Genomic DNA, 18893 nt, shown 5'->3' on the forward strand with positions numbered 1-18893 from the left:
GTGTTGTGATCTTTTCGGTTTTATGTTTTTATCTCAACGCTATTGTTGATTTGTTATTCATGGGGAGGGATACAACAATGCTATTATCTTCATAGGTATGCACTGCATCTGCTTTTGATGTTTGTTAATAATCAATCGATTCCTAATATAGAAATAGATATTATTTTGTTTTATTAGAGTTGTTTACCACTGATATAGAATTTCAAAACCGAGTAATATGTCATATTTTTAGTTGTTTTCGCTTCGCTGGTGACGTGCTTCTTCCACATCCTAACTGAACTACCGAAGTAATAAGCATTCTGTTGTGCTTATTCCCTATACATGACTGATATATGGCAAATATTAAGCTTGCAAACTTCGCAACAGCCGAATGTGAGCCCTATACAGCTAACAGGCGAAATTTTGAGCTTATACCAGTGTCGAGCGACACGAAAATCTAAGTTTTTCCGGCTAGCAAGTTTTAAAATAAATTGAGAGGAAATAGCGACTAGGGGAGGGCGGGAATCAGGTACAAAACGATGCAGATCGATTTCTAAACATAAAATTGAACTAAATTTTGAACAATGCCGAACGATCGCGATCGCAGATAATCAACGACTTTCCTCTTGTGTTCCGAGGACAAGTGCGATATCCGGTGCAATCTCAACTAACTTTATAGGAGAGGTGGGTGGGGTTCATCTATAATATGGCTTCTCTTTTTCCTTACAGTACCTCGATCGAGTTCGACGTTCTGGGTTCTCTACACACTAAACTAACTAACGTTGTACACAAATGAGTGATGGATGACGAATGATAATCGAAAAGGTATAGGAGTCAGCCTTGCTAGCACAGAAAATTTTGTAAAGGTGTTTATTTTGTGTTAACTAATCTTGTATACACCAACGTTGCCTGAACATAGAAAAATCGATATATAAAGTGGTTTGAATAAATAAATAAGAAACAACAATCATTCACGTGGTAGGTAGACAGATTTGAATGGGCAAAATATAGGCATTTAGAAAAATACGATACATCAATGTTGCTGTTCTGTCCCGCTGGTTTTTGCACGGGACACAGTCCGGGAGGAGAGGGGGACAGTTACACACGTTAGTTCTATTGTTGCCAGTTAGTGAAGCACGCCACCAAGCGAACGAACGGGGCCTCTTCTAATGGTGTGCCTGGCGGCTCTGGGCTACTACCGATGACCTGCTAGCTCAGAAAAAAAAACTATCACACACACACACTTTACTCTCCACCAGGTCCGGCCACCATAGCTCCACTTTCCATATGGACTAAATAGACGAAAATACAATTACTGCTGCGGTTGTTGTTGCTGCTACCATTACGGGTATCGCCATAGAGTTGATAGTAGTATAGATAATGGTGGTAATGTTGGCGTCGTGATTGCTGCTGCTGCTGCTGCTGACACAAATTGCCGTGCTGCTGCGGCGGATGCTGCTCCTGGTGCGCTTGCGGTTGCTGCGGGATGCGGCGGCGGCGGGCTACTGCTGCAGTGCTGAGCAACTAGATGTCATACAGATCGTACAATTCGGACATCTCCGAGTCGTCGCTGTCGGAGAATATCGAGGACATGAAATCGTCCAGCAGGCGCCCTCGCTGGTGCAGCACCTCGCGGAAGAAGTCCTGCGAATGATGAAAGAAGAACGTATTGACTAACGTTGCTCGGTATGGCTTTCTCTGTATAAAATGCTGCTATTTCCGGCCACGAATCGTACACGGTAAACTAGAAGATGGCATCTAGCAACGTTGCATGAATCACGATTGGTAGCAAGTATATACCGAAATGGACACGGCAGGCTACGGTGGGCTGGACAGATAGCACTGATTCCGCAAGAACGGCAAGCGAAAAGAATATTCACCAGAGAACCCGGACGAAACCATCGACTTCGGGGCCTAATGGGGTGTTTACACTTATGCTAGATAACTAGTTTACACTTGTGCTATAGTGTACTAAAACTGTACTAAAAAGTAGTAAGCATAATATAAACACTAGACTGATGCAAAATTTGAAATTTTCGCTCCACAGTGCTCAAACGGTTTCAAATCAGGTCCTGATTAGCCTCCCAAAATTTAAACTCATTTGGTAAGAAACTGGCTTGGCACAAACTATTCGAAGTTTATATGGAAATTACTATGTAAAAACCAAACTTTTTGTTCATTGTCTACTACCCATTTTCCATATTGCTTTTTCGAAAAGTTCTATAACTATTCTTATGGGAATTTTTCTAAGCTACAACTTTGTAAAATATCGTTTTTCAGCCAAATGTCAAATTAAATAGTTATTAATTGTTTAAGAGATTGATAATCTTATGGCATGATCAAGCAGCTGTTCTGTAGGCAACACTGTATTCTGCAGTATGACATAGTAGCCATGATATTTGTGCTCTATTCTTCGCACGAGAAACACCAATGTTGCCTGCTGAACAGTTGAATGAGCATAATCATAAGACATCAGTGATTGTATCATTAATAACTTTTGTTCCTTACATTTGATTGAAAAGTGGTTTTATACCAAGTTGTAGCTGAGAAGATTTGCTATAATCACTGCTATCATTTTTAAAAGCATACTGATGTGCTGAATTGTTAGATACAAATGAACAAAAACATAAGTTTTCCCATAGTAATTCCCATATAAACTTAAAATGGTTTGTGCCAAGTCAGTTTCTTACTAAAGTAGTTCAAATTTTGGGAGGCTAATCAGGACCCAATTTGGAACCGTTTAAGCACTGTGGAGCGAAAATTTCAAATTTTGCATCAGTCTAATAAACACGGCGTCAGTGTCTACCAGCATGAGATTTCAGGAACAAATTAAATTCGTGCTAGTTGGTTAAACTAAGTTTAAACAGCCCAATAGCGAAGTGATAATGATCATCTGCCTCTATGGTACACTAACAACGCCCAGCCGATCCGCTAGTTTCTCCTTCAACAGCGTGGCGAAAGCGCACTTGTCACTTTCCACCACACTTTAGATTAGATGTACCATAACCGTTCCTTTTTTCCAAGAATGATCCTTCCATCTGCAAAAGCTCTCTACTCTACGGCTGTTATACTTTTCAAACAACACTACTTAAGAAGAAGGGTAAAACCTTGTGCCAAAAGGCTAACAAAATCGTACGTACATGCAGATGGCTGATCCTCAAGCGACTGTCCGTCCGAGAAGGTCCACCCACGTCGACCAGCTGCCCATTCGGAAGGGCATGCTTGTAGAAGCACTTGTTACCGAACGGGCACTTGCCCGAACCCTGCTTGAAGTGCTTGCAGTGGGTCGTGTTGCAGGCCTTCTTGTAATCGTTGATCAGCTTGTCCTTCTCCTCACGGCTCTCCACCCACACAATGCTGGGACACACGAAATCCGACGAGATGCGACACGTTGGGCATCCCCTGCAAAGGTAAGAAAAAATACTACTTAGATTCTTTTTCAGACTCCCGCTTCAACCCGCACCGTTTGATTTTGTTCTCGAAGTTCTTCGCCTGTCGCCACGTCCGGATACACTCCAGGCAGAAGATGTGATTACAATTAGGAAGAATGCCAAATCGCTGTTCACGGCTCGGCTTCTCCAGAATCACCTCCAGACAGATGCCGCAGATTTTATCTTTGGACCGCTGTATGGCAAACGAGTGCTCCATGTCCAGCTCGTGCTGCTTGATGCACTCGACATTGTGCTGCCGCTGTTGTTCCTTGTCCAACGGGTTCATACAAAACTTGCCACACAACTCACACAGTTCCCCGTGGGCATAGGGACACGTATCCAACATACAAACACCACTGTTCTCATAATACGGACATAGCACCGAATCTCCATGTTCTTCAATAATTCCCAATCCGTTGTGGTTGTTGTTCATAGTGACAATCGCAGCATAGGACATTCCGCCTCCAGCAGCGGGTGCAGCCTCTTCCTGATCGTCGTCTTGTCCGTCCTCTACCGCCATTTCCTCGTGTAAAATCTGCTCCTGCAGTTCCTCCTCCGATTCTCGTTCATCGTTCTGCTCGGCATCGGCATGCACCGGAACCGGAGTTGGTTGCCATTGTTTGAACTTCGGCACAAACACCGGGGCGTTGATCCACTTGAGAGGATCAATGGTGAAGCTGGTACTGGGTCCAGGTTCTGCCGCACTAGCAAACGACGGACCGGACAGTTCCGGTTCGACGTGTGCATTACGGCAGGACGTCCCGTAGCGACAGGTGCCCATCTTGAAGAACTTGCAAATCTCCTGCACTGCGGCGGCCGGTGACGAGGATCCCAGCGTCGACGAGGACGACAGTGACGACGACGATGATGAGGGACCAGCTACCGAAAGCGATGAACTGGCAACGGCAACCAGCAGGGCCGTCGGCGAGTCCATGGTCGTGTTTGATTTGTCTGAAATGGGACGGAGAGAGATAAACGAGTGTTAATGTCAACAAGAAAGGCTTTCTAGGGCAGCGCAACTGAAAATTCCGCTTGATACAACAACATTTTATGGTCCTTCGAACCGGATGTCACGATTAACGGTTGACTATGGAAGAACTGACGATCAAGCGGAACTCGAGAAGATGAAGTGGGAGCTAAATACGGCGAAACGCGTCCAGAGCCGGAGCCCTCCACTTTGTGAGGTTAGGGAACGCGTCGATCGGCTGCACCATCTCGGAAACAATTTTTCGACTTGCAGAGTGAAATCGAAGACAAAACGCCGTCATTGGAAGCGGTTTCATCGGTTTTCAACTACCGGACTGAGTTTGAGGAGTTATATTATGAAGCCAAATGTATCTACTCGCAGATGGAGGAAGGGTCTGTTGGTGGTGATGACAGGTTTGAGGAACCAACCAACAATCTACGGCATGCAGTTTCGGTACTGCTGGAAACGCAACGGTTGCTCCTGTCGAACCAAGCTGCAGTTTCAAGCCAAACGAGTGCGTTAACTGCCCAGCTAGGGGACTTTCGACAAGCATCACTTCGTGCCACTGCAGCTGAACCAATGCTCAACGTACGACTCCCTCCAATCAACATTCCTATCTTCAAGGGTGACCGCAAGGACTGGCGCTCTTTCAAGGACCTTTTTGTTAGTACCATTCACGACAAGGAGACGTTGCGTAACTCACAAAAGCTGCAGTATCTCCTTTCATACCTTGACGGTGAAGCTAAGGCATTGGTAAGCTCGTTTGCGATCACGGATGCGAATTACAACCAAGTGTGGGACAAGTTAGTGGAACGATATGATCAACATAAGTACACCGTTTTCTCGCTAGTAAAGGAATTCCTTGAACAGCCAGTCGTGTCATCTACGCACCCGAGCAGCCTTCGGAAACTAGTAACGACATCCGACGAAGTTATTAGACAACTGAGTGCCATGGGTGCCCAGTACGAATCGCGTGACCCGTGGCTCATTCACCTCCTTTTGGAAAAAATCGACAAGGAAACACGTTCTCAGTGGGCCACAAAAATCGTCGATATGCAGAATCCTACGTTTCAAGAGTTCCTGAAATTCCTCGAAAACCGTTGTGATGCCCTCGAGACATGTTCCTCGTTCACGCGGAAGATCTTTACGAATCCGGAAGCTACGAAAAAGGAAATTCGGAAGGATCAAGCGAAGCCGATAGAGAGGAAGTTTCAAAGCTTTCACATCGCACCCCAGCTGTGCCCGAAGTGCTCTTCAGAACAGCATCAGATCTATCAGTGTGACTCCTTCAAAGCCTTAAGCGTCGCTGACCGTAGGGAGTTAGTGCAGAAATCAAGACTGTGCTTCAACTGCCTCAGGCCGTCGCACTCAGTGAAGAATTGTTCATCGAAGTCTTCGTGTAGGGTCAATGGTTGCAATCAGCGACATCACACGCTCATCTGTCAACAGGGTGACAGCCAGGCAGCGCATTTAGTGCAAACACCGTCAATTCAATCGGCATACAGCTCACCGGCCTCAGAGCCAGCGGTACAGGAAGTTCGCTCAACGAATGAGGTCTCGAGCTTCAAAGCGGATGTACTTCCAACACAGTCGCCTACCAATATTGCGGTGCTACCTACGGCACTCATTAAGATTCGAGGTAAGAGTGGTTCTTTTCAGATAGTGAGAGCCATGATCGATTCCTGCTCCGGCGCGTCGCTGATCAGTGAAGCTTGTATGACGCGTCTCGGTCTCAACCGAAGCAATGCCAGGTTCGCTGTCACTGGGGTGGCAGGCGCCGCAGCTGGTACTACCAAGGGGATAGTACATGTGGAACTGTCATCTCGATTCAACGATGAAGTAATCCTGACTACTCAAGCATACGTTCTGGATGTTTTGACTACAACTATGCCAAGTCAGACTTTCGACGTAAAGCGAATGATGTTCTTGGAAGCGATCCCGTTAGCTGATCCGAACTTTTGGAAACCAGGAGAAATCGACGTCATTCTCGGAGTAGAGTTGTTCCTACCTATGCTCCGAATGGGTCAAATTACCGATGAAGATGGATTGCCAGTAGCACAGAACTCGGTGTTTGGCTGGCTGGTAGCTGGACGATTCGAAGGAGGGGCTTGTATTCAAACACATTGTACGTCCCTCAATGTCGACTCCGATGTCAACATCGACAAATCGCTGCGAATGTTTTGGGAGAGTGAAGAAGTTCCGTGGCAGAAGGTGCTCACAGCTGATGAGATCCGTGCTACTGAGATTTTCAAAACGACTCACAAGCGAGATGAAACTGGCAGATTTGTGGTTCGGCTACCATTTGACGAAACGAAAACTGCGCTAGGAGAATCGCTAGTGGCAGCCGTCAAGAGGTTGCATGCCATGGAGCGAAAATTTTTGGTGAATCCGACGTTTAAGCAGCAGTACGAACACTTTATGTCGTAGTATTTGCGTTTGGGCCACATGGAACCTGTCCCGGACGAGGAAATCGACAAGCAGCCGAACGAATGTTTCTATTTACCGCATCACGCTGTGCACAATGAAGATAGCTCAACGACTAAGTTACGTGTCGTTTTTGGCGGTTCATGTGTTAGTTCATCGGGAATCTCGCTCAACGATCGATTGCTTATTGGACCTAATAACACTGAAAACTTGCTGGATGTTTTGTCTCGCTTTCGTAGTTATCCAGTAGTGTTCACAAGCGATGCAGAGAAGATATATAGACAAGTATGGGTAGCTGAGGATCAAGTGGACTACCTTCGAGTGGTGTTTAGGAAGAATCCCGAAGATCCCATCCAACACTTTCGCCTGCTTACCGTTACGTTACGTACAAGCCGCTCGAGATAGTGCTGAAAATTTCCCGGTTGCTGCTGAAAGAATCCTCAAAGGGTTTTATGTAGATGATTTGATGTCTGGTGCTGACACACTAGAAGAAGCGAAGCAACTAGTCACCGAAATCTCAACAATTCTAAGCCATGCTGGATTTGTCCTTAGGAAATGATCGTCGAATTTACCAGAACTCGTCGAGGACATTAGTAGAGATGGCCCAATTCCTTTGCAGTTTACAAATGCCTCGGATTCTGTTAAAGCCTTGGGTATACGTTGGTCGCCCAGAGAAGACTCGTTCGACTTCAAGGTGTATCTAAACATCGATAGCAGCAACACCAAACGTCAGCTTCTGTCGGACGCATCGAAGCTGTTCGATCCTTTTGGGTGGCTTTCACCGTGCATCGTCAAAATCAAGATCCTGTTCCAGCAGCTCTGGTTGTACGACTTGACCTGGGATGACCTACTTCCCGCAGCAATTGAGGAAGAGTGGGTTGGCGTTAAAAACAATCTTCACCTGTTGGAAAAGGTCCGTATACCACGTTGGATTGTTAATCACGAAGGAAGAATGCAGCTTGTTGGGTTCTCAGACTCATCAGAGTCCGCATATGCCGCAGTAGTCTATGGCCGTTCGATTGATCCGAACGGTGAAGTACGAGTTACACTAATCGCCGCTAAAACCAAGGTAGCACCTATCAAGCAAATTACATTACCACGCCTCGAGTTGAATGCTGCTGTGCTCCTGACGACGCTGATGAAGAAAATCTCTTCTGCTCTCGATCACCTCAATCTGCAGATGCATGCTTGGTCGGACTCAACAATAGTACTAGAATGGTTATCATCGCACCCACGAAAGTGGAAAACATGTTGCCAATCGCACTGCAACCATCCTGAATGTACTTCCAAGAAGCTCATGGCATCATGTAGCTTCCGGAGAAAACCCAGCGGACTGTGCGTCAAGAGGAATAACGCCATCTGAACTCTTGGAGCACCCACTTTGGTGGACAGGACCTTCCTGGCTTTACAAGCAAGATGAATTCCTAGATCACCTAGTCGCACAACCTGCAATATGTGAAGCAAACCATCAAGTCACGATTTTAAATACCAATATTGTCCCAAGGAGTGATTTCACCATAGAACAGTATCTTTTGAATCGCTACTCTTCGATTCGAGTAGTATGTCGAATTCTCGCGGTTATCAACCGATTCATTTGTAACCTCAAATCTGTTCTTAGAGAAGACCGAAAAGTGGGAACAATAACTCCAACAGAACAACAAGCGTCTACCCTCAGCTAATACACATGGCTCAAAACGACGCATTCATCACCGAACTGACATGTCTCCACAAAGGAACCAACCTGCCCAGTAAAAGCAAATTACGCTCGCTACATCCTTTCATCGATGGAGAAGGAACACTTCGTGTAGGAGGAAGACTCCAGAACGCCAATATCCCCTACGAAATAAAACACCCAGCAATTCTACCAAGTCACCATCGTTTCACGGAGCTGATTATTCAAGACACACACCTTGTCAATCTACATGCAGGACCCACATTGTTGCTAGCTACACTCAATCAACGATTTTGGATAATTGGATGCCAGAACATGATTCGTCGTGCAGTACAGAACTGCCTCCCCGCATAAACGTGAACCATAAATTGACCTTACCTAAAATGGTTAAAAATTGTTTATAATCCCTGCTAAACTTTAACTGAAATGGTTATGGAACTTTACATGAACGTTTAATGATAAAGTTTCAACCTTATGTATTATGGTTTTTTGGAACTGGACCTTACAAATAATGGGTTGTTAAGAACCATTACCGTTCCAAATTCTTGTTTTCTCCATACATTTTCGGAAAGAGAACTATATTAGAACCTTTTAAATTATGGTTTGAGAACTTTAATGGTAATGGTTATGGTAGTCAGTAAGGTCCACGAATGGTTTTGTAACATCGATCAACTTTATGTGGAATATATCACGAATTGGTTGCCTGTAATTTACTGATTACCAATTCACGATATATTCCACGTAAAGTTGAGCGATAATACAAAACCATTAATGGACTTTACTGACTACCATTACCATTACCATTAATGTTCTCAAATCATAAGTAAAAACGTTCTTATATAGTTCTCTTTCTGAAAGTGTATGGAGAAAACAAGAATTTGGAATGGTAATGGTTCTTAACAACCCATTATTTGTAAGGTCCAGTTCCAAAAAACCATAATACATAAGGTTGAAACTTTATCATTAAACGTTCATGTAAAGTTACATAACCATTTCAGTTAAAGTTTAGCAGGGATTATAAACAATTTTTAACCATTTTAGGTAAGGTCAATTTATGGTTCCCGTTTATGCGGGTCCGCTGCTGTCGTATGAAAGCGAAGACTGCCACTCAACTTATGGGTTGCTTGCCAGCCGTTCGCACCATGCCAGTGCGAGCTTTCATCCACGTTGGGATTGATTATGCCGGTCCAATCATCCTCAAAAGCGGCAATCCTCGTAAACCTCTCCTAACCAAGGGTTACATAGTTGTGTTCGTGTGCCTTTTCACTAAAGCTATTCATCTAGAGGCTGCCAGTGATTTGTCGTCCGCAGTATTCATCGAAGCGCTCAAGAGGTTCATCGCTCGTCGTGGTTTATGTACAGAGATTTGGTCTGACAATGGGACACATTTCATCGGTGCTGATCGCCAGATGCAGGAGTTTTTCCAATCCGATGAATTTAGAGCTCAAGCAAGCCGCTTTTCTTCGAATGTAGGCATCAAGTGGACATTCATACCACCATCCGCACCCCACATGGGTGGTTTGTGGGAGGTGGCAGTGAAGAGTGTCAAAACGCACTTATACAAGGTGCTCAGTCGTGGACCGCAAACCTTCGAACATCTGTATACTATTCTCACCCAAGTAGAAGCCTGCCTTAATTCAAGACCGTTGTGTGCCATATCCAATTCACCGGACGACTACAATGTTTTGACTCCAGGGCATTTCATCATTGGGCAGCCGATGAATCTGCTGCCAGAACCATCAGTCCCAAACGTACCCGTTAATCGACTCGACTCTTGGCAGATATGCCAGAAGCAGCTAGAAGAAATTTGGCAGCGCTGGAGAAATGTATACGTTTCATCTTTGCAACCACGAACCAAGTGGCAATCTATGGAGGATAACCTGCAGATCAACAGACTTGTTCTAGTAAAAATGAGAACACTCCACCAGCACAGTGGGAGCTTGCCCGGATTATCGCGGTCCATCCGGATCGTCAAGGTGTTGTGAGGACTGTCACACTTCGCAGAGGATCATCTGAATACCAACGACCGATCCACAAGTTGGTACCGCTGCCGACAGCTTAAGATATTGAGGCTCCTGCCTCAAGTTGGGGAGTTGGTTAGAGTAAATTGTTTTAGAGTACATCAACCAACCACTCCCTCGCTCAAGTGAATTCCCGCTCATTATGTACCTTTGTTTTAGTCAGTTGCAAATAAAAACCCAAACAAGATACAACGCAAAATAGTTCGTCGCGAATTTATTTCCGAAAACTAAACTGAAAATTCCGCTTGATACAACAACAATAGGGTTAACTACCCCATTTCCGGCCTATTCAGCACAACCCGCACTTAGTCTTTCTTAATCTAGCGTTGTTTACCACCAAAAGGATTGTTTTATTATAGATGACTTCCAAATTTATTTACCTTTCCATATCCGTTAGTTCTGAGAAGGGGTCGTGAAATATCCGTTTATTGTTGAAATTGCAAAACTGCTTCTGGCGGCTGAACATGGCCTACGGGTTTACTTGGGCCTATTAGTCATTGAAACGCCATTGGGATTCTCTTTGTCCTACCGAACGGAAAGAAAAGTGAATTCGCGCCTTTTGATCTTATTTTGAGTACTTCAAGCACTTCGTCCTGCAGCTATTGAACAGAAGTATCGTACCAAACGTTTGTTTGAAAATCATATATATTTGATGTTTTGTGCTCGATAGGCCGGAAATGGGCGATTAGGCCGAAGTAGTTACCTTTCCGCTATCGATCAAATGATAATTTTCCCTTCTTTTGAAGGGAAGTTATGTCAAATGGGGAACTCCCCTTCAAAATGCTTTTTGGACACGTCCAGGCATTTAAGATGGGTCCGGAGGACACAAAGGAAGACGATTCAGGAGGCATTTTCAAATAACTTGTGATAGGGGAAAAGTTGGCTTCGGCAATACCTTAACCTATTATCGTCAGGGGGTAAACAAAGTCCTAGAGCACTCAAATTTGGCCAATAGTTGCTCTGAAACACAATGTATCCACATGCCTAAATTGAGCTCTCAAGGACGTTGTTTACCCCCTGACGATAATAGGTTAAGGTATTGCCGAAGCCAACTTTTCCCCTAGTTAATAGCCCAGAGGCTTCACGAGAAAACCTAACAGTGGTGTTTATATATGTATAGAAGTGGTCTTGAGTCTTTAACTGACAACTTTAAAGGTCAAGAATTGAGGAACAGGCATAATAAAACAAGTCCAAAGTTTGGGTGTTTGTGTCTCTGACCTTGTTTGAGTCCTGAGGCCGTGTAAGACTAGTTCCAAGTGCTTGTATGACAAATATGTGCCATGTTTAGGGCTTGTAGCAGGTCTCTCTCGAAGTCTCTTTTTAGTGGCAAAATAGTGAGTTGACAACCTGGAAGGAGCGGAATACCTAGCTTTGGTCCTAACAAGTTCCTACCTCACGCCACCCCGAGTCATATGATAACAAAAGACTACCAGCTGAAGCATGGACACAGCTGAGTGGCGTAGCCTGGGCAATGTTTCCAGTCCAGCAATATCAAAGTGAAGAGGTGTGCCGCGAACACTGGCGCGGTAACCATAGTACGGTGATAGAGGAAATGCTTCACTAAACCCGAGCGTCTGTTCACCATGGAGGTACGGCTCAAAACGGCGGCTGTTCTCCATGTTAGGGAGCGGCTGATCACCGTCCTAGTGCCAGCGAAATAAGGATTACGATTGGAAACTCGGAACATGGAACTGCCATCGCTCGGTTTCCCGTCGTAGCACTGCGGAACTTAAACAAAGGTATGGAATAGCGGGCATCGAGCAACTACTTTCTACCAGAGCTGTGGCACCACCTGTGGAACCGGCTTTGTACTTACTGGTTAAGATGCGCCAACGCATTAGTGGTTGACAGCCGATCAACGCGAGGCTGTGCAGACTGAGGATTGAGGCCCTTCTTCAACTACAGCATCATTAACGTGCACTGCCCACCCAACGACGAGAAAGAAGCGCAGGTGTACGACGGCTGTTCGCAACGGGACGTCAAAATCGTCATCGGCGACATGAACAGGACGGAAGGCAACCGGCATCCGGACCAAACAGCCTGCATGCCGTATCGCACGACAACGGCCAACGAAGTACCTTGTTTCCACCGCAAGGATATCATAACACCCTTCGAAGTCGAACGGCGCGACCCAACATTGAGCAATTACGAGACGCCGGAGTTGCCCAGGGCTACGTGCAGCAGCTGTAAGCTGCACTACCCACAGAAGAGCAGCTAGGCGCAGCTACTCTTTAAGATGGCTGAAGGGACATCCGTTCCGCCATAGATAGTACTGCTGCAGCGGCACTAGGTACTGCGATCCCGGACCGAAGAAATGACTGGTTTGACGGCGAATGCAAACTGTTAGTGCAGCACGAGCGAGAATGCTGCAACACCGCACGAGATTGAATGTGCAGCGATGCAGACAAGTGCAGAACAGACAAAACTCGGTTATCCGAAGGAAGAAGCGTCAGCAGGAAGACCGAGATAGCGATGCGATGGAAAATCTGTACCACGTAAACGACACACGGAAGTTCTATGAGAAGCTAAATAGTTCGCACAAAGGCTACGTGCCACAAGCCGATATGTGCAAGGTCTTGGACGGTAACCTTCTCACGAACGAGTGTGAGGTGATTGAGAGGCGGAAGCAGTAATATGGCGAGCATCTCAACGGTGATGCAGCAGCAAACGAATGTGGTCCGGTAACAGACCTGGGAGCACGCGCAGAAGACGACAGGCTACCAGCCCCTGATCTTCAAGAAGTTGAGGATCTATTAAAATACGGTGGTGAAGCACTGGCTAGAGCGCTGCACTGGGTAATTGCCAAGATTTGGAAGACGGAGATATTACCGGATGAGTGGATGGAAGGTGTCGTATGTCCAATCTACAAAAAGGGCGACAAGTTGGATTGCTGCAACTACCGCGCGATCCCACTGCTGAGCGCCGCATACAAGGTACTCTCCCAAATTCTATGCCGCTGCCTGTCACCATTTGCAAGAGAGTTCGTGGGGCAATACCAGGCGGGATTCATGGGTGCCCGCGCTACCATGGACCAAATTTTCGCGATTCGGCAGGTTCTGCAGAAATGCCGCGAATACAACGTGCCCACACATCATTTGTTCATCGATTTTGAAATCAAAGTAGTCGTTGGATTACCTGACCTGGTCACTCCTGTTATTTTTCGCTGTCATTCCAATTCAAGAGCTCGATGTGAGCAATTCAAGTTTGCTTTAATAAAACATTCTTTTGTTCGTTACGTCTCGGCCTGTTCATTATTGCCCCGTCCTGTCCACGTAGTTCCTTCAGGTTATGGGCTCGTCTACGGAATTCCGCAGTTGAATGGAACGAACTTCGAGAATTGGTGGTTTCGAGTTCAACTGTACCTGTATGCGGCAGAAGTTTCGGACGTATTAACCAAGCCAGCTCCCGGTGAATCGGACCAGGGAAAGGCGAAGTTTTTGCAGACAGATCGGAAAGCGAAGTCCTTGCTAGTTGGATTCTTTTCTGAGGAATGTCTAGGCATAGTGCAGGACAAGGAGACTGCCCGAGAAATGTGGAAGGCACTGGAAGATACATATGCGAAGAAGTCTGTAGCATGTCAGACCCTGTTGCGGAAGCAGTTGGCCAGACTCCGTATGAAAGAAGGAACTTCGATGCGGCTTAATTTTCAACAGTTCGACGATATCATACGCCAACTCAAATTGGCAGGCGCGAAGCTCGAATATCAACGAGAACGACCTCACATTGGAGACTGTTAAACAGCGGTTACTGGCTGAAGAATCCAAGCGGTCTGATAGGATGGAAGATTCGAGCGAAGACAAGGCAGCAGCGTTTGTTGGAGGCAGAAATAAGAAGCAACGAAAGTTCAACGGAAAGTGTCATCGATGTGGCAAAACTAGCCACATGATGAAAGATTGTCGTGTCAAGAAGACCGATGGTAACGTCAACGCAGCGGTTGGAAGCAAAGCAGTTTCGTTTATTGTGAACCAGAAGCAACCGAAGGTGCAGAACAAGCGAACCATCTTCTACGTGGACTCCGGATGTAGCGACCATCTGGTTAACAGTTTAGATTGCATGCAGTCGGTCCGGTTTCTCAAACAACCTTTCGTTATTGATGTGGTCAAATATGGTGTGTCGATTGTTGGGAAATATGAAGGCGAAGTCAAGGGGATTTCCAAAGAAAGTATTCTGTTCCTGATAAAAAATGTAATTTTCGTACCAGAGCTGCGAGGCAACCTGCTTTCTGTCAAGAAAATGTCCCAATCCGGGATTGACCTGTTGTTCACGCTGATGAAGCAAGGTGATGCGGCGATCGGTGTGGCACAGTTGCGAGGAAATCTTTACGAGTTGGAGTTAGATCTGGACGTGGTAGGACCTACAGCAAATCTCTGCGCAGCGGAGGTCAGCAATCTCTGGTATCGTTGTTTGGGCCACGCCAGTCAGACCACGATGAATACGTTAGCTCCATCCGAAAACCCTGGGGCACTCCCTTCACAACATAGAGGTGATGACTATTCAGAGTCTGACACTAGATCCCCCGGAATCGTACGCCGAAATCGAAGATCAAGAAGATCGACAGCTCTGGATGACCGCAGTTAGAGACGAGTTAAAATCTCTTGAGGAGAATAAGGTGTGGACGACGGTGGAATGCCCTACCGGTGTCAAGCCCTTGCAGTCGAAGTGGGTCTTTCAAGTTTGCTTTAATAAAACATTCTTTTGTTCGTTAAGACTCGGCCCCGTCCTGTCCACGTAGTTCCTTCAGATTTCAAATCCGCATACGACACAATCGATCGAGATCAGTTATGGCAGATTATGCACGAGTACTGATTTCCGGATAAACTGACACGATTGGTCAAGGCGACGATGGATCGAGTGACACGCGTTGTTCGAGTATCGGGGACACTCTCGAGTCCCTTTAAATCTCGAGTGGCCAAGGTGATGGACTTTCGTGCCTGCTATTCAACATCGCGTTAGAAGGTGTGATCAGAAGAGCTGGGATAGACACGAGTGGCACGATCTTCAGTAAGTTCATCCAACTCATTGGCTTCGCCGATGACATCGACATCATGACACAGAACTTTGAAATCGATGGCGGAAACGTACATCAGACTGAAGGCTGAAGCTAGGTGGGTTGGACTTGCCATCAACGCATCGAAGACGAAATACATGAGAGGATGAGGATCTAGGGAAGACAACGTTAGCCTCCCACCCCGAGTTCAGATTGACGGTGATGAAATCGAGGTGGTCGACGAGTTCGTATATTTGGGCTCACTGGTGACCACCGAAAATGATACCAGCAGAGAAATTCAAAGACGCATTATGGCAGGGAATCGTGCCTAGTTTGGACTCCGGAGGTCGCTCTCATATACGGTGGAGTGCAGATGGATGACGAAACGTGGAGGAGGCGAATGAACCACGAATTGCACCAGCTGCTGGGAGAACCGACCATCGTTCACAATGGGCGATCCAGTGAAAATGGTTCTCGAAAGCGACCCAACAGGAACAAGAAGAGGCGCGCAGCGGGCAAGGTGAATCGACCAAGTAGAAGGCGACATGCGGAACCTTCGCAGATTGCGAGGCTGGCAAAGTGTTGCCAAGGATCGAGAAGAGTAGGATCGAGAAAATTGTTCCAGGTCGCACAAGTTTCTTAAATTGTTTATCATAGGGATCTAGAATGTTTAAGTCTCAGCATTGAAAACTTTGACCAAATTATCTAAAGTTTATCCTGGAATATTATTTTTTTTCAAGATCGACATAAGTGGGGATACCCGTCACCATCCCTCCCCAACGGAGGAGTTTGGTAAAGGAGATGATCAACCCGATTCGTACTTTCCTCAAAATTGACCTTCGCTCGCTTCACTGCCATACTCTAACGGAACTATCAACTCTATACTTTCAAATCCTCATCTATCTATCATATAAAAAATGACCACTTTGAGTCTGATATTTGACGTTAAGCAGCTCCAACTATGTAAATCGTTAACTTCACGCATGAAGCAATACTAACATGATTAGTTAAACATATATATAGTATATATCATAACAATTCATGCTGGTATGTTACTGTAGTAGCTGGAGCGGAAGATTAAGTTGGTTGTATTATATAATGTTTTGAAAATCATTGACGTACTTTAATTTATTCTATTCATATTTCTAAGTATTGCTTGATGCTTGAGAATTTCAAAATTCCCTGAGGATTCTCGGTTTTCCAAGTTTTTCCATGTATTTTAAGGCAGTAGACTGATGAAAATTACCCGTTTCAAGAAAACCATTTCCTCGTAGATTGCTCAGGCAAGTCTCAATTTGATAGTGCTTCATTTCCTGTAGTTCTTCCTGTTTGTAGCAATGGTTTCCTCTACGACATCCTTTTCAACCTTTCTGCAACCGAGACGCGCCGTAAAAAGCTTTTTGGAAGCTCCTGATCCCCTCGACTCAGTCCGGCGTCTTCAGTTCTGGGACGCACTCTGGAAGGCATTTTGAAAGCCCTCGATCTCTCCGACACGAGATAGGGTTTTCCAACCAGCTTCAGCAGGCAAGTACCTCGTAAGTGTAGTGTTCAAATTTTAGCGGTATTGTATGCAGCACTCCACATTGTATCACGACTCCATCGTCAACAACGGATCTGTTACAGGAAGTAAGTAGCTCATCTCTTGCGCATCTACTATCAAAATTTGCGAGACAACGCATCTGTTTGGGAATGCTTTTGCTGTATACCATACATCGAATAGAGCGCCAGGACAGTTTTCGATCATTTGAGTTTGTATCGCTTCCAGCTAAGAAGCAGTGATTAATCCAAAATTGCTGTGAATAGCAGATACGTCTGTTTGAAAATTCATTTTTAAATTATTCTGTTAAGTCCTCAGAAACGTCCCTCGAATTGTCCTCCAAGTATACTGTACTTTTTCATTGAGTTATTTAGACTTGATTGACTACCAAACTCTGCACTGCGGAGCTTACCATCCCTGTCGGGAAACTAGCAGTACTACAAAACTGACCAGTGATCGTCACGATGGACCATAGTATCTACTTCTTCTGTTCCGGATTCCGATCTCCGTACGTATAAAGTCTCCAAGTCGTGTCTTGCGTCTTGCGAACATGTATGAAACACCATTATTACACAATAAGAAAAGACATGACAGTCATCGATGACTACGTTGAAATTTGCAGAAATACGCATTCGAGCTTACCACTTCCAAAGTGCTACTTTCCTATGGTTTTTCGCTTTTCTGCTCTTCGCGTACAGCTGTTTGAACATGCCAAACATAGCTCAACCAACGAACGGCAACGATGCAATCCTCGCTCGCCCCGCACTCGTCTACCGTGCTGCTCCAGCAGCGCAGAGGGAAGCTCAGCTGAGGCAGCAGTCCACACAGATATAAACAAAACAGGTGCCTTCGAACAAGGGATCGATATCCTTCCAACTACATGGGGGCGAATCCCCAGCGGAATTGTGGGTCATAAAGTGCCTTTCCTTGGCTAATAATTACAAAAAATACATTAACCATTAACCTTCCAATATTATAAAGCAAACAAGACGTGTTGTCAAAATGTCGATGCTTTTTTTCCTTTCTTTCTTTCTACCGAGGTATACTTCAGAGGCTAATCCCCTCCCGAGATGAGTGCAAAGCCCTGGTGCAAAAATTAAAAACGCAAAAAAAATGGCATAAACCTAAACGCTACTCACCTGAAACCAGCTGCTAACGGAAGTCCGTGCGGGTCGCAATCCGTAGACGGTGAGTTCCACTGGGGAATCGCTCGTAAAATCCGCAAAAATCGACACAGAAAATAGACTTTTCCTCACTGGTGCTGTTGCTGCTGCTGCTATACAACTGTCGCGGAGACGATTGAAAAATACGATGAATTCCGTCACACTTACAGCACAAACAGAACTCTTTTGGTCTCTTGGTCCAATGATGTTCATATAAGGTCCGAGCCAACAGGCAGCTTACTGGTGTTAGAAGCAAAAATATTGTAAACATTGCTGAATACTCAAGCGACGACGTCACTCAAACAGTGAGATTACGTCACTGCCAACAGCTGTTTCGTGAAAAAGATAAACATTGCAATGAAATACGAACACCACTAAACATTTGCACATTTCACTACCCCAATAACCCTGTTGGCCTGGACCTTATATAAAGACATTGCTCTTGGTCGACAATGCACACCAATGAACGTCATTGGTCGCACACACCTTCAAATTCCCAGCGAGAGATTTTCACAACTTCAACCAAACCGCGAGCGATTCTAAGAGAAAGAAACGCACACACAAGTGCAACTACTGAAACGGTGCAGCAAACAAAAGATTGACTGAACTGACGAAACGTCACGACCGCGGAACTGCTCGAAGTTTGAGCCAATGTTGCAGGGATGTGCTTGTCTGCGGCCGAGCAAAAAAGGTGCTTGAATCAGCTCGAAAA

General features: G+C 45.5%; 1 protein-coding gene across 1 annotated transcript; it reads right to left on the minus strand.

The window, feature by feature from the left end:
- Window positions 1-1028: 1028 nt before the first annotated feature.
- Window positions 1029-18322, minus strand: LOC135713335 (probable E3 ubiquitin-protein ligase makorin-1). Its single transcript, XM_065236438.1, has 4 exons — window positions 18158-18322; window positions 3443-4361; window positions 3120-3381; window positions 1029-1623 (listed from the first exon to the last, which is right to left on the minus strand). The coding sequence occupies exons 2-4, from the start codon at window positions 4342-4344 to the stop codon at window positions 1504-1506; spliced, it is 1284 nt and encodes a 427-aa protein (XP_065092510.1). The 5' UTR covers window positions 4345-4361; window positions 18158-18322; the 3' UTR covers window positions 1029-1503.
- Between the last annotated feature and the right edge of the window lie 571 nt (window positions 18323-18893).

This window comes from Ochlerotatus camptorhynchus, unplaced genomic scaffold (genome assembly GCF_037179485.1).
Source record: "Ochlerotatus camptorhynchus isolate MF236.1 unplaced genomic scaffold, CSIRO-AGI_Acam_v1.1 ptg000550l, whole genome shotgun sequence".
In the NCBI taxonomy this organism is placed as follows: Eukaryota; Metazoa; Arthropoda; class Insecta; order Diptera; family Culicidae; genus Ochlerotatus; species Ochlerotatus camptorhynchus.

What these genes read in the sequence shown, in the direction of transcription:
- LOC135713335 (XM_065236438.1), bottom strand. Translation starts at nt 4,344, where the DNA reads ATGGACTCGCCGACGGCCCTGCTGGTTGCCGTTGCCAGTTCATCGCTT. An exon ending in TTCGAGAACAAAATCAAACG is followed by an intron (nt 3,382 to 3,442) that starts GTGCGGGTTGAA and finishes TTACCTTTGCAG; the next exon opens with GGGATGCCCAACGTGTCGCA. An exon ending in TGAGGATCAGCCATCTGCAT is followed by an intron (nt 1,624 to 3,119) that starts GTACGTACGATT and finishes CATCATTCGCAG; the next exon opens with GACTTCTTCCGCGAGGTGCT.